Source organism: Bos mutus, chromosome 7 (assembly GCF_027580195.1).
Source record: "Bos mutus isolate GX-2022 chromosome 7, NWIPB_WYAK_1.1, whole genome shotgun sequence".
Taxonomy (NCBI): Eukaryota; Metazoa; Chordata; class Mammalia; order Artiodactyla; family Bovidae; genus Bos; species Bos mutus.
The window spans coordinates 48,061,710-48,078,525 of record NC_091623.1 but is presented as its reverse complement, the minus strand read 5'-3'; the positions used below and the strand labels follow the sequence as shown (position 1 = coordinate 48,078,525).

The 16,816-nt window shown below is 38.9% G+C and overlaps 1 protein-coding gene across 1 annotated transcript in view; it reads right to left on the bottom strand.

The window, feature by feature from the left end:
* PRSS38 (serine protease 38) overlaps positions 1-16,497 on the bottom strand; it is a 32,745-nt gene extending 16,248 nt beyond the window's left edge. Inside the window, exons 1-3 of the mRNA XM_070374706.1 lie at positions 16,368-16,497; positions 15,970-16,132; positions 15,158-15,429 (exon numbers count right to left, since the gene is read on the bottom strand). Of these exons, the coding sequence (XP_070230807.1) occupies positions 15,158-15,429; positions 15,970-16,132; positions 16,368-16,497 (565 nt within the window). The remainder of the gene's footprint in view (positions 1-15,157; positions 15,430-15,969; positions 16,133-16,367) is intronic.
* Positions 16,498-16,816: the final 319 nt, after the last annotated feature.

Genomic DNA, 16,816 nt, shown 5'->3' with positions numbered 1-16,816 from the left:
GTAAAATGTGATAAAATAAAAACATCCCTGTATTTGATGGAATTTAGAAGGCCACACACACACCCAGGGTAAGGCATATGCTAAGAAAAGACATGAGACAGGCCCTTGGGTTTCACAATGAGCTGATCTCTAGGTTCAGTGCAAGCCCGTCTAAGTGTTGAAAAAGTACCATAGTAGAGAGCAAAAACAAGAAGAAGAGGTTTGTTTGCTTTATTGGTTTGTTTTAATTACTGGCATTGAGTAAAACATCTGTCACAGAAGTAGCTGCACAGATTCTAAGGAATGGATACATTAGTGAAGATACATGACAAGGAATACAGCCTTAGCAAAAATTTGGGAAAATCATTAAACAAGCTACTACAGCCTTTGACAGTTAAAAGAAGAAAGAAAGGAAAAGGAAAGCCTTGAGGAGAGAGAGAATTTTATCTTCAGAGTTACATTAAAATACTCAATACCCAACCACACATAATATTTATTATATACTCAAAAGTATAAAACTCAATATTCCAGTTTTCAGCAACAACAAAAATCATACAAAGAAACAGAAATGTACAGTTTATTCAAGGAAACAAAACAAATGGAGAAACTGTCCCTGAGGGCTTAAAACTTTAAAATTCTGAAAGAACTAATGGAAAACATACAAAAAGAATTAAAGTAAATCAGGAAAATGACCAATAAACAAAATGAAACTATCAAAACCATACATTATTGAAAGGTGCCAAACAGAAAAGTCGGCACTGAAACGTCTAACAATTTAAATAAACTTCACTAGAAGTAGAAAACAGCAAATCTTAGCAAGCAGAAGAGAAAATTAGTTAACCTAAATATAGGACAATTGAAATTATTAAAAAAAATTAAGGAACAGAAGAAAAAAAAAACTGAATAGATGCTAAAGGACCTGTGGAACAGTATAAAATCCATCACTACATGTTATTATTGGATACACAGAAGGAGAAGACAGAGAGAAAAAGGCAGAGAGGTAATAGCCTGAAACTTCCCAACTTGGTAGAAGATTTGAATCTACTAATCCAAGAAGTTTAACAAACTCCAAGTAGAATAAAATCAAAGAGGGCCCTTCTGTAGACATACTATAATTAAACTTCCAAAAACTAAAGAGAAACAGAATTTTGAAAGGAGCAAAACAGAAGCAACTTGTCCTCAGTAAGAACAATAGATGCTTCTCATTAAAAACAGAACTACTAAGACTAACTCAGAGGACAATGGGATAACACAAAGAGCTAAATAAAAAACTGTCCACTGAGACTTCTATCTCTGGCAGCAATGTCCTTAAAAAATGAGAACTTAGATATTCTCAGATAGTTAAAAGATAACAGTTTGATACTATTAAATCTTCCCTAAGAGAAATGCTATAAGGAGTTCTGGTGAAAATGAAAGTACAAAGACAGTAACTCAAAACCACATGAAGAAATTTTTAAAAATCCTGGTAAAGGCAAATATTTGGGCAAGTATAAAAATCCTACTGTCATCTTTTTGGTTTGTAATTCCACTTTTTATTTTCTACAGAATTTTAAAGACAAATTCATAAAGTAATTTAAAATACATGTTTGAGGCACACAGTGTACAAAGGTGCGACTTGTACAGTTTCTGTATGCTATTGGGGTTAAACTGGTATCAGTTCAAACTAGCTTGTTATAAATGTGGAATATTAAATGTAATCTCCATGGTAAAAACAAACAAAAACGTCTGAAAATATACACATTAAATGTGAAGGGGTTAAAACAGCTCACTACAAAAAATTAAGCACAAAAGAAATCAGTATTGGAGGAAATAAGGGACAAAAAGATTTAAAACTGAAAAGAAATAGAAATGATGAAAGTAAGTTCTTACTATAAGTAATTAGCATAAATGTAAATGAGTTAAACTCTCCAAAGGACAGAGAGTGGCAGACTTAGTTTTGAAAAATCCAGCTATATGCTGTCTATGAGACTCATTATAGAGTCAAGGATACAAAAGGATGGAAAATGAAAGGATTAAAAAAAGGATATTTTACACAAATACTAATACCAAAGAAAGTGGGAAGGCTATACTACTTTCAGACAAAATAGACTTCAAGTCAAAACTGTTGTAAGAAACAAATAAAGGCATTATATATTGATAAAAGAATCATTTCATTAAGTTTTCTTTATAATTAATATAGTCATCAAACAAAATATAAAGCAAACATTGGCCGAATTGAAGTGGGGGAACAGACAGTTCCATACTAGTAACTGTAGATCCAATACCACACTTTCAATAACATGTGGAACAAGAACATTATAAGGAAATAGAGGACTTGAACAACATTATAAACCAATTAGACCTGACAGACATTTATATAATGCTTCACCCAACAACAGTGGAATATACATTTTTCTCAAGTAGCCATGGGACAAAGTCCAGAGCAGAATATATAAGTTAGTCATGAAACAAGTCAATACATTTTAAAATATTAAAATCATGTAAACTGTGTTATCTGAACACAGTGGAATGAAGCTGTAAATCAATAACAGATAACTTTTTAAAAATTGAAATTAAACAATACATTCTGGAAAAACCAATAAGTCTGAAGAAATCACAAGAGCAAATGCTTAGAGAAGAATGAATGAAAACACAGCATATGAAACTTACAAGATGCAACAAACACAGTGCTCAGAGGGGAATTTAAAAATATAACTCCTTATTAGTGTCCTCTTTGATTTCTTTCACCAGTGTTTTATAGTTTTCTATATATAGGTCTTTAGTTTCTTTAGGTGGATTTATTCCTAAGTATTTTATTCTTTCTGTTGCAATGGTGAATGGAATTGTTTCCTTAATTTCTCTTTCAGTTTTCTCATTATTAGTGTATAGGAATGCAAGGGATTTCTGTGTGTTGATTTTATATCCTGCAACTTTACTATAATTATTGACTAGTTCTAGCAATTTTCTGGTGGAGTCTTTAGGGTTTTCTATGTAGAGGATCATGTCATCTGCAAATAGTGAGAGTTTTACTTCTTCTTTTCCAGTTTGGATTCCTTTTATTTCTTTTTCTGCTCTGATTGCTGTGGCCAAAACTTCCAAAACTATGTTGAATAGTAATGGTGAAAGTGGGCACCCTTGTCTTGTTCCTGACTTTAGAGGAAATGCTTTCAATTTTTCACCATTGAGGATAATGTTTGCTGTGGGTTTGTCATATATAGCTTTTATTATGTTGAGGTATGTTCCTTCTATTCCTGCTTTCTGGAGAGTTCTTATCATAAATGGATGTTGAATTTTGTCAAAGGCTTTCTCTGCATCTATTGAGATAATCATATGGTTTTTATTTTTCAATTTGTTAATGTGGTGTATAACATTGATTGATTTGCAGATATTGAAGAATCCTTGCATCCCTGGGATAAAGCCCACTTGGTCATGGTGTATGATCTTTTTAATGTGTTGTTGGATTCTGATTGCTAGAATTTTGTTAAGGATTTTTGCATCTATGTTCATCAGTGATATTGGCCTGTAGTTTTCTTTTTTTGTGGGATCTTTGTCAGGTTTTGGTATTAGGGTGATGGTGGCCTCATAGAATGAGTTTGGAAGTTTACCTTCCTCTGCAATTTTCTGGAAGAGTTTGAGCAGGATAGGTGTTAGATCTTCTCTAAATTTTTGGTAGAATTCAGCTGTGAAGCCGTCTGGACCTGGGCTTTTGTTTGCTGGAAGGTTTTTGATTACAGTTTCAATTTCCGTGCTTGTGATGGGTCTGTTAAGATTTTCTGTTTCTTCCTGGTCCAGTTTTGGAGACACCGATGTATAGATCAGTCTTATGGACTCTGTGGGAGAGGGAGAGGGTGGGGAGATTTGGGAGAATAGCATTGAAACATGTATAATATCATGTATGAAACGAGTCGCCAGTCCAGGTTCGATGCACGGTACTGGATGCTTGGGGCTGGTGCACTGGGACGACCCAGAGGGAGGGTAGGGAGGGAGGAGGGAGGAGGGTTCAGGATGGGGAACGCGGGTATACCTCTGGCGGATTCATTTCGATATTTGGCAAAACTAATACAATATTGTAAAGTTTAAAAATAAAATAAAATTTAAATATATATATATAACTCCTGTATTAAAAAGAAGAAAAATCTATCAATAACCTAACCTTGCCCCCTTGTGAAGCTGAGAGAAAGAAAGGCATGATAAACTCAAAGCTAGCAAAGGAAAGAAGTAAAAAATAGAAAGAAAAAAAGTACAATCCATCAAACTGAAGTTTCACTGAAAATATAAACAAAACTGGCAAGCCTTTAGCTAGAGTGATAAAGAAAAAAAGAGAAGATACAAATCATCTAAATTAGAAGTCTAAGTGGAGGAATTTACTATTGGTCTCAGAAAAATAAAAATGAATTATAAGAGAATACTATGAGGAATTATACTTCAACAAATAAGACAACTTCAATGAAAGACAATTCCTAGAAACATGCAAATAGTCTAATCTGACAGAAGAAATAGAAAATTTCAGCAGATTCTTAACAGAAAGATTAGTTCAGTAAAAATGTTTAACAATGAAAATCTAGTACCATATGGATTCATTGGTGAATTCTATCTAACATTTAAAGAATTAACACCCTTCTTATCAAACTTCCCAAAAAGTGCAAGATAAGGGAACACTTTTTAACTCATCCTATAAAGCTGGCATTGCTGCTGTTGCTGCTGCTAAGTCGCTTCAGTCGTGTCCGACTCTGTGCGACCCCATAGACGGCAGCCCACCAGGCTCCCCCATCTCTGGGATTCTCCAGGCAAGAACACTGGAGTGGGCTGCCATTTCCTTCTTATCCTGATACCAAATCCAAAGACATTATAAGAAAAGAAAAAAAAAGATCATATACTTGAAAGTACAGATTTCTGGGCACCTACTCCAGCTCCTCTTACTCTAGTGCTGCTCTCCACTAATACAGTGCTGTGACTGTCAAAGAAATGCACACACAAGGAATGGAGCCATCTTGGACCCAACCTTGGGGCTCTGCTCCAGCACCTTGGGCCCTGACCCTGCTCCTCATGGGGTAATGACTGCCACTGAGGTCAGGAGAATTCCAGGCTCACACCTGGCTCTGATTTGAGCCCCTCCATCTCCAGCCATACTCCCAGCAAGGTGGTAGCCACCAGCACACCCTGCGTGACTCATGCATAATTCAGATCCAAATCCCCTACCAAAGACACTGGACACGTGCAAATTGAATAGGGATGATCTCATAAGAGGATACCCCTTTAAGATGGGAATAGATAAGTGTTTACACCTAATTTCATAGAAACAAAAAAGTTAAAATGAGAAACATAGGAATACATTTCAAATGACAACCGAGGACTAAGACCCTAGAAAAATGCTAATGAAACAGAGATAAATAATTCATCAAATGAGTTCAAAGTAACAGTAATAAGCTAAGTGAACTTGGGAAAAGAATAAACAGAGTGAGAATTTTAACAAGGAACTAGAAAATTTAAAAAGGACCAGTTAGAGCTGAAGAAAACAATAACTAAAATGAAAAATACATGAGAAGGGAATAACATCAGACTAGGTAACACAGAAGAATGTAAGATAGAACTAATGAAATCATCTAATCAGAACAGAAAAATGTTTCAATGCCATTCTCCCAAATCATCCCACCCTCTCCCTCTCATAAATTTTAATGAGGATAGTTTAAGGGACCTCTAAAATAATGTCAAGTACACTAATATTTGCATTTAGGGGTTCCAAAACAAGAAGAGAGAGAAAAGGGTAGAAAGCGAAGCTGATGAAATTACAGCTGAAAAATTCCTGAGGCTGAAGAAGGAAACATTTTTCAGGTATAGGAAGCACAGAGTCCCATATAAGATGAACCCAAAGAGATTCACACTAAGCATACCATAACTAAACTGGCAAAAGGTAAAGATAATGAGAGAATCTTAAAGGCAGCAAAAGAAATACAAATAGTCACATATAAAGGAATTCCCTATAAGGCTAAATGCGGTTGTCTCACACAAATTTTGCAAACCAGAAGGGAGTGGCATGATATATTTATTTAAAGTACTGAAAGTAAGACTTCCCTGGTGGTCCAGTGGCTAAGATTCTGCACTCTGAATGCAGGGGGCTCAGGTTCAGTCCCTGGTCAGGGAACTAGGTCCCACATGCTGCAACCAAGAGTTCTCATGCTACAACTAAGAGTTAGCATACCACGACTAAAAGATCCCACATGCCACAACCGAAGATCCCACATGCTGCAACCAAGACCTGGCACAGCCGAGTAAAAAAGTAAATTAAAACAAATATTCAAAAAAGTACTGAAAGGGAAAACCTTACAACCTAGGATACTCTACCCATCAAGGTGATCACTCAGAACTAAAGAAGAGCTGAAGACTTTTTCAGACAAGCAAAAACTAGAAGAGTTCATTGATACTAAACTGATCTTACAAGAAATGCTAAAGGGTATTTAAATGGAAAAGACTACAAGAAGTAAGAATTTATATGAAAGGGGAAAATATCCCACTAGTAAAGGCAAATATATATTAATAGCAAAGGCTGTGATCAACCACTTAAGCTAATAGGAAGGTTTAGAAACGAAATTTTTTAAATCAACTATAACGACAGAGCATGAGATGGTTGGATGGCATCACTGACTCGATGGGCATGAGTTTGAGCAAGCTCCTGGAGTTGGTGATGGACAAGGAAGCCTGGCACACCTCGGTCCATGCAGTCACAAACAGTTGGACACAACTGAGTGACTGAACTGAATTGATAACTATAATAAACAAGGAATAGACATGAAGATGTGAAAAACACAAAACACAGGTGAAAGTAGCAAAAAAAAAAAAAAAAGCTTATCTTTTAGAATGTGCTTGAATTGAATTGACTATGAGTTTGAACCAGTAAATATAGTCATAGGTCAAAATAAACGGTAACCACAAATCAAAAACCTACAATAGACACACAAAAACTAAAGAGAAAAGAATACTAAAGAAAACCGTCAAACCACAAGGGAAGAGACCAAAAAAAAAAATAATAACAGAGAAGAACTAAAAAACAATAAAACAAGTAAGAAAATGACAAAAAGCACATACCTATCAATAATCACTTTAAATATCAATACACTAATGTTCCCATCAAAAGACAGAAAGGGGCTAATTGGATGAAAAAACAAGACTCATCTATATTTAGCCTACAAGAAACTCACTTCAGAGCTAAAGACACACAGAGACTGAAAGTGAGGGGATGGAAAAAGTTCTTCCACACAAATGGAACCAAAAAGAATGCTGGGGTGGCAGTGCTGACAACAGAAAAAGAAGACTTTAAATAAAAGTCTATGACAAAAGAGCAAGAAAGTCTTTGACAAGAAGACCATTATACCGTAAAGGGATCAATACAAGAAGAGGATATACTGTTTGTTAACATTCATACACCTAATATGTGTGTGTATCAGTTGCTCAATTGTGTCTTAACTCTGTGACCCCATAGACTGTAGCCCCTCAGGCTCTTCTGTCCACGGAATTCTCCAGGCAAGAAAACTGGAGTGGGTACCCATTCTCTTCTCCAGGGGATCTTCCCAAACCAGGAATCGAACCTGGGTCTCCGGCATCACAGGTGGACTCTACTGTCTGAGCCACCAGGGAAGCCCATGCACCCAATATAGTACTGTGCTGTTTCTGGATGGAATGTTCTATAGATAGCCATTATGTCCATCTGGTCTAATGTGTCATTTAAAGGCCATTGTTTCTTTATTGATATCTGTCTGATTGTAACTGGGGTATTATAGTCCCCTACTATTATTTTATCATTGCCAATTTCTCCCTTTCAGTCTGTTAGTATTTGTTTTATAGATTTAGTTTAACAAATTTAAGAGGATAGAAATTATATCAAACCTCTTTTCTGACCATAAAGGTATGAAACTAGAAATCAATTACAGGAAGAAAAATAGTAAAAACAGAAACACATGGAGACTAAACAACATGCAATTAAAAAGCAATGGGTAAATGAAGAAAGCAAAGATGAAATCAGAAAATACCTCAGAACAACTAAAAATAAAAACAGTTTTTCAAGATCTATGGTATGCAGCATAAGTAAATGTAAGAGGGAAATTTATACCTGTAGAAACAAGAAAAATCTCAAACTACATATCATCTAAAGGAATTAGAAAAAGAAGAAAAACAAAACCCAAAGTCATCAGAAGAAAGGAAATAATAAAGGCCAGAATAGAAAATAATAAAATATAGACAAAAATAGAAAAGATCAATGAAACCAAGAGCTATTTCTTTGAAATGATAAAGAAAATTAATAAGTGTTTAACCAGGTTCAACAGGGAAAAAAAGAAAGAGGGCCCAAATAAACAAAATGAAAGAGGAAAAATTACAAATGCTATCACAGAGATACAAAAAAATTAAAACAGAACACTATGAAAGTTATATGCCAACAAATTGGATACCCTAGGAAAAAAATGGACAATTTACAAAAAACATGCAACCTTCCAAGACTGAATCAGGAAGAAATAGAAAATCTGAAGAGACTGATCACTAGTAGTGAAACTGAATTCCCAGTGAAACTGGGAGTGAAAACTCCCAGAAGGCAAAAGTCAAAAACTGAACAGTTTCACAGCTGAAAAGTTAATACCTATTGTTCTCCAACTATTCAAAAAAATTGAAGAGGAGGAAACACTATTGAATTCATTCTACAAGGCCACCATTTTCCTTATATCAAAACCAAAGACATTATAAAAATGAAAATTACTGGACAATATCCTGAGGAATATAGATACAAAAATCCTCAGTGTGTTAGCCAACTGAATTTAACAGTATATAAAACATGTCAAACCATGATCAAAAGAAATTAATTACAGGGATGCAAGGATGGTTCAATATCTGCAGATGGTTCAATATCAATGTGATATACTACATTAACAAGTGCTAAGTCACTTCAGTCATGTCCGACTGTTTGCAACCCCATGGACTGTAGCCTGCCAGGTTCCTCTGTCCATGGGAATTCTCCAGGCAAGAATACTGGAGTAGGTTGCCATGTCCTCCTACCACATTAACAAAAGGAAGGATAAAAAGCACAAGATCACCTCAATAGACACAGAAAAAGCATTTTACAAAATTCAAATTCCATTTATGATAAAAACTCCCTTCAAAGTTAGTATATAGAGGACATATCTCAATATAATAAAGGCTAGTTATGAGAAACCAACAGCTAATGCCATGCTCAATGCTGAAAAGCTGAAAGTTTCACCTCTAAAATCAGGAATAGTCTTATGGATGCCCAATCTTTCCTCTTTTGTTTGACATAGTATAGGAAGTCCTATGGAAAAGATTTAAGGCAGGAGGAGAAGGGGATGACAGAGGACGAGATGGTTGGATGGCATCACCAACTCGATGGACATGAGTTTGAGCAAGCTCGGGGAGTTGGTGATGGACAGGGAAGCCTGGCATGCTGCAGTCCATGGGGTCACAAAGTGTCTGATGCGACTGAACTGACTGACCAGAAGTCCTAGTCACAGAGGCCAACAAGAAAAAGAAATAAAAAGTATCCAAACTGGAAGGGAAGAAGTAAAACTGTCACTATTTCAGATGACATGATATATACAAAACCCTAATGTCTCTGGGGAAACAGTGTCAGACTTTATTTTTGGGGGCTCCAAAATCACTGTAGATGGTGATTGCAGCCATGAAATTAAAAGGCGCTTACTCCTTGGAAGGAAAGTTATGACCAACCTAGATAGCATATTAAAAAGCAGAGACATTACTTTGCCAACAAAGGTCCATCTAGTCAAGGCTATGGTTTTGCCAGTGGTCATGTATGGATGTGAAAGTTGGACTGTGAAGAAAGCTGAGTGCCGAAGAGTTGATGCTTTTGAACTGTGGTGTTGAAGAAGACTCTTGAGAGTCCCTTGGACTGCAAGGAGATCCAACCAGTCCATTCTAAAGGAGATAAGTCCTGGGTGTTCACTGGAAGTACTGTTGTTGAAGCTGAAACTCCAATCCTCTGGCCACTTCATGCGAACGGTTGACTCATTGGAAAAGACCCTAATGCTGGGAAAGATTGAAGGCAGGAGGAGAAGGGGATGACAGAGAAAGAGATGGTTGGATGGCATCACCAAGACAATGGACATGGGTTTGGGTGAAAACTGGGAGTTGGTGATGGACAGGGAGGCCTGGCATGCTGCGATTCATGGGGTCGCAAAGAGTCGGACATGACTGAGAGGCTGAACTGAACTGAAGTGAACTGAATGTAAGTTTCCATGTTACTCTCTCCATACATCTCACCCTCTCCTCCCCTCTAAAAGAATTCAGAATAATGATAGTAAAGATGATCAAAAACCTTGAAAATAGAATGGAGAACATGTAAGAATCAATTAACAAAGACCTAGTGGACGGAGGAGCCTGGTAGGCTGCAGTCCATGGGGTCGCTGAGGGTCAGACACGACTGAGCGACTTCACTTTCACTTTTCACTTTCACGCATTGGAGAAGAAAATGGCAACCCACTCCAGTGTTCTTGCCTGGAGAATCCCAGGGACGGGGGAGCCTGGTGGGCTGCCATCCATTGGGTTGCACAGAGTCAGACACAACTGAAGCGACTTAGCAGCAGCAGCAGAAGAATTAAAGAATAAACATACAAACAACACAATTACTGAAATTAAAAACACTCTAGAAGGAATCAATAGCAGAATATCTGAAGCAGAAGAATGGATCAGTGAGCTGGAAGATAAAATGGTGGAAATAATTGCTGAAGAGCAGAATAAAGTAAAAAGAATGAAAAGAACTGAGGATAGCCTCAGAGATCCCTGGGACAAGATTAAACGCACCAGCATGACAGGGAACCCACAATGAGAAGAGACAGAAAAGGGGGCAGAGAACATATCTGAAGATATAATCACTGAAAAATTTCCTAACCTGGGAAAGGAAAGAGACATCAAGTCCAGGGGGCACAGAGAGTTGGCCCACACGGGATCAACCAAAAAGGACCACACCAAGACACACTGTGATTAAAATGGCAAAAATTAAAGATAAAGAGAGAATATTGAAAGCATCAAGGGAAAAGCAACAAGGTACATACAGGGAACTCCCATAAGGTTATCAGTTGACTTTTCAGCAGAAACTCTGCAGGCCAGAAGGGAATGGCATGATTAACTTAAAGGGATGCAAGGGAAAAACCTACAACCAAGAATAATCTACCTAGCAAGGTTTTCATTCAGATTTGATGAAGAGACTGAAAGTTTTACAGATGAAAAAAAAAAAAAAGAGTTCAGCACCACCAAACCAGCTTTACAAGAAATATTAAAGGGACTTCTCTAAATGAAAAAAAGCCACAACTAGAACATGAGAATTATGAAAGGAAGAAGCTCATTGGTAAAAGCAAATACATAGTGAAGACAGTAAATCAAACACATACAAAGCCAATAAGAAGGTTAAAAGACAAAATGCCAAAATTATATCCACAATAAGTAGTTAAGAAATACATGATCAAAAAGAAGTAAAATATATAAAAACAATAATCTTGAAGAAAGGGGAGTAAATATGCAGTGTTGTTAAAATACATTTGAAAATAAAAGATCAGCAATGTAAAATAATCATGGGTATTATAGAAGAATTATATAAACCTCATGGTAACCACAAAGAAAATCTATAATAGATATACACACAGAAAAAGAAAGGAATCTAAGCATAATGCTACATATAGTCATCAAATCATGAGGAAATGGAACAAAGGAAAAAGAAAGGAACAAAAAAGAGCTATAAAAGCAATCCCAAACCAATGAACAAAATACCAGTAGTTAATACCTACTTTTAGATATAAATGAACTTAATTATCCAATCAAATGACATAAAATGGATGCAAATATAAGACCCATATATATGTTGCCTACAAGAGACTCACTTCAGATCTAAACTAACCTAAGTGCCCACTAATACATGAGTGGTTGAAGAAGATGTGGTATGTATATATAATGGAATATTAACCAGCCGCAAAAAAGAATGGAATCTTACCATTTGCAACAACATGGATGGATCTAGAGGATATTGTGCTAAATGAAATAAGTCAGACAGAAAGAGACAAATATTGTGTGTGTGTGTGTGTGTGTGTGTGTGTTGCTTAGTCATGTCTGAGTCTTTGCAACTCCATGGACTGTAGCCCTCCAGGCTCCTCTGTCCATGGAACTCTCCAGGCAAGAATACTGGAGTGGGGTGCCATTTCCTTCTCCAGGAAATCTTCCCAACCCAGTGACTGAACCCAGGTATCCCGCATTGCAGGCAGATTCTTTACCATCTGAGCCACCAAGGAAGCCCAAATATTGTATGATTTCACTTATTTGTGGAATCTAAGGAAAACAAATGAACAGAACAGAGTTATAGATACAGAGAAAAAACAGGTGGTTGCCAGAGGTGAGGGGTTTGGGTAAGGAAAGTAAGGAAAGAAATGGGTGAAGAAGAATAAGAGGTACAAACTTCCAGTTGTAAAATAAATGAGTCACAGGTACGAAATGTACAGTGTGTGGAATAAAATAAAAAATTATGTAATATATTTGTATGGTGACATGTTGTAATTAGACTTATTATGGTGATAATTTTGAGCTGTAGAGAAATACCAAATCACTATGTCATGTAACCGGAACTAACATACCAATTAGACTTCAAAGACAAACTTATAGAAAAAGAGATTAGTTTTGTGATTACCAGTGGCAGGGGAGTGTTGAGGGAGGATGGAATTGGTTGAAGGCGGTCAAAAGTTATAAACTTTCAGCAGTTACAAGATAAATAAGTACTAGGGATGTAATGTGGGCTTCCCAGGTGGGTCAGGGGTGAACTGAGTCGTGTCCGACTCTTTGCAATCCCACGGACTGTAGCCCGTCAGGCTCCTCTGTCCATGGAATTCTCCAGGCAAGAATACTGGAGTGGGTAATCATTCCCTTCCCCAGGGGATCTTCCTGACCTAGGGATTGAACCTGGGTCTCCTACATTGCAGGCAGATCCTTTACACTGCAGATCCTTCACTTTACACTGAAGTGAAGATCCATCACTTCAGTCGTGTCCAACTCTGTGCGACCCCGTAGACGGCAGCCCACCAGGCTCCCCAGTCCCTGGGATTCTCCAGGCAAGAACACTGGAGTGGGTTGCCATTTCCTTCTCCAATGCATGAAAGTGAAAAGTGAAAGTGAAGTCGCTCAGTCGTGTCCAACTCTTAGCGACCCCATGGACTGCAGCCTACCAGGCTCCTCCATCCACGGGATTTTCCAGGCGAGAGTACTGGAGTGGAGTGCCATTGCCTTCTCTGTCCTTTACACTAGGGAAGCCCAATTAACTAGACAGAGGATTTTAAAATAGTGCTTGTCAACACCAGTGTCCATGTGATAGAATGAGCTCCCTTAAATGGTCGTGTCTGACTCTTTGCAACCCTATGGACTGTAGCCTACCAGGCTCCTCCATCCATGGGATTTTTCAGGCAACAGTACTGGAGTGGGTTGCCATTTCCTTCTCCAGGGGATCTTCCCAAACCAGGGATCAAATCCAGGTCTCCCACATTGTAGGCAGACACTACCATCTGAAGCACCAGGGAAGTCCTCTCTAAATGGTGCCACCAGTGTCTAGGTCTGTGGGGTGAGCTCCAGTTGCTTCCTACCTCTCAGGGAGACTCTCCAAGATAAGTAGGTGGATCTGACCCAGGCTCCTTTTAAATTACTACTCTGCTCTAGGTCCTGCAGCATGTGAGATTTTATATGCGCCTTTTAAGGGTGGAGTCTTTATTTCTCACAGCTTTCTGGGTGTCCCAAAAGTAAGGCCTGTTGGCCTCCAAAACCAAATATTCCTGGTATAGGACCCCAGGACAGGGGAGCCCAATGTGAGGTTCAGACCCTTTATTCCTTGGGGAGAAGCTCCATATTTGTAATTATCCTCCTATTTGTGGGTCATCCACCCAAGCGTATAGGTCTTAACTACACTGTGATTTTGCCCTTCCTACCCATGGTTCCCATCTTTAGTTGTAGAAAATCTTCTCTGGTGGATTCCAGTCTTTCTCATCAATATTTGTTTTATCAATGACTGTAATTTATATGTTCCAGTGAGAGGAGGTGTACTCTGCCATCTTGGCTTTATCTCCTTAATTCCAGTCTCTGTCTTTTGATTTGAGAGTTCAACCATTTACATTCAAAGTAATTATTGGTAAGGAGCAACTTGCTTCTGTCATTTTACTACTTACTTTCTACATGCCTTATAGCTTCCTCCTTGCCTCATTTTCTTGCATTCCTGTCTTCTTTGCATTTAGTTGAGTTTTAGCAGTGAAATATTTAAATTCCCTTTTAATTTCCTTTCATGTTTACCATGGGGATTACATTTAACATTCTAAAGTTTTAACATTCTAATTTGAATTTATATCAGTTTAACTTCAATAAGAATTTTTTTAATTAAGTAAAGCAGATGTTAAACTTTCTTAAACTGATATAAGATATCAATTTGAAATCTCCAAATCAAGTCACAGATGCAATAGTAAGCTATTAGCATTTCAATTAAAATAAAAAACAAGAAAAAGAGACCCAGCAACATTTCTACTATAGGTTCTAGTCATTGCAATAAGACAAGAAAAATTAATTAAGGATAAGATATAGAAAAGGAAGTGATTAAACAAGCTTTATCTGAAGAAAATACATTAAAAAATCTAGAACAATTAAATAATCAACTGACAAACTATTAAAAATTAGTCCTATATGGTGGGTGGAAATATTATCAATACACAGAAATCAACAGCTGTGTCTGATCAGCAAATGCAATTAAAGATAATCTTTTATATAACTGTAGAAATCCTGAAATACAAAGATTTGAACCTAGAAAGAAAGTACAAGGCCTTTATAGATAACTAGAATAACTACTATGTTTTTTCATAGGTTAAAAAAGATTATAAATTGAATTTAAAATTTTAAGAACAACTATGCTGGAAATTTGTGCTCTTGGTATACAAAATATAAGTCTCACACTCAAAGTAGATGTAACTACTTCTCTGTATACAACAAAGCCAGCCAGGAATAAAGCACAACTCCACACTGATAGAAACATATAGTGATTGATGTATAAAGATTCCAGTCCTCAGATACTTACAACCCCTTAATGGACAGAACATTCTCTCTGGTAATGTTATAAAGCCATCATCCCTTCCACAAGCTCCAATAAAGGGATCCACCCTGCACTTTGTTTTCTTACCTTTTCGGGAGATGGATCCCCATCCTGTAGCCCAGCAAGAAAGGTTCCAAAGAGTCAAGTCTGGGGGTGCAATACAGATGGGAAGCACAGAGTCGGAAAAAACAATGCGGGTTTTCAGCTGCACCAGAGCGATGTCACCTCCAACAGGATGATACAATTCATATGTGGGGTGTATGATCACCCTATTCACCTCAAACCACTGTGTGTGATTGCCTGCAACATTGAGGTCCACAAGACCCACATACATATCAAAGGCCTCAGTGTTCCTGTTCCTGTAGAGACAGAGAACAAAGGTACAGTGGTTCAAGCACCTGACCCATGGGAAGAGGAGCTTCCATGAGCTCACAGGCCCATGGAGTCCTGGAACGTGGGGGCCTGGGTATCCAAGCTCTCAGCCAGGATGTGGGAAGTGAGCCGTTCCAGCACAGTAGGGACCTGACTGGCAGAACTGCTCCCAAAGAAGTCCTGACCTGAGTACATGGAGGATTCAAGGACTCACCACTATCTGCTGGATGGTGAGTTTGTCAGACGTACAGTGAGCTGCCAATGAGGATAAGTCTTTCATCACTTCTCACCTTATCATCCTAAGATATGACTCCTCACCTCACCTCTCATCCTATTATTTTGTTCCACACCTATCTGGAAGAGCTGATGGCCCTAAAAGAGTCCTCAGTCCTGTGCAAGAAGCTGTAGTGAATGGAGCTGTGTGCTGGGTCCAACTCTCTCCCTAACTCCAAGAAGTCCCAGTCCTATGTGGTTCATCTTGCAGCCCTAGGCCTCCATGGGAAGGGTACCCATCACCGCCCACTCACCTGTCAAAGCAGTGGGCAGCCGACAGGATCCAGTACTCATCAATGATGGACCCACCACAGATGTGGAAACCTACAAAGTGCACACTGGCCTGCCACGGCCACTTTCCCTCAAGGGCATCCACGCCTCCCAGTATCTTCCCTTGCACATGACGCTGGCCACAGGCTGAAGGAAGAATGACAAAGGGTGTGAGTAGCAGCAGCACCAGGGTGGGCCTGGCCACGTGCAAAGTGAAGGGCGGGAGAGTGGGAGGCCTGGAAAAAGGAAAGGAACGCGGAAAGCTGGGTCTCCACCCTTGGGAGTCGGAAGCCCGGGATTCCCGGATTCACTGCCAGGACCACCACCAACCTGGGCTTGGAGAGGTCCTACCCACATCACGGCTAAAACGCGACCTCCTCACTAGCAGGGTGCCTGTGGGCTGTGGCTTCAACCTGGGTGGGAGGCAGGAGAAACAGGAGCAGGAGGAGGCTCGGGGTCGTGGGCCAGGACTCTCCAGGCCCAGTGCGAGGGCCAGTCAGTGCGGTGGCCATGTGGGCGTGTCTCAAGGACGTCAGGGCTGGCGCGCACAAGCTGTGACGCCATAAACACGCGACAGTGCCCAGGCACACGATAGTACGAAGCTGCCACAGCACAAACACCAGCTGTCTCGCTCCTCAGCCGGGAGCCAGCTCTCAGTGGTCCCCCCTCCACACCCCACCTCCCCCACCCCCACCATGGCTGGCTCTCTGTGGTTTCACTCCCTGGAGGGTGCTCAGTTAGACTCTGGGTGGTCTTGCTCCCTGGATGGTGGTGGTCTCTCTCCCTACTTAGCTGCCTGGCTGTTGGTTGATGCAGTGGGAATAGTTCCAT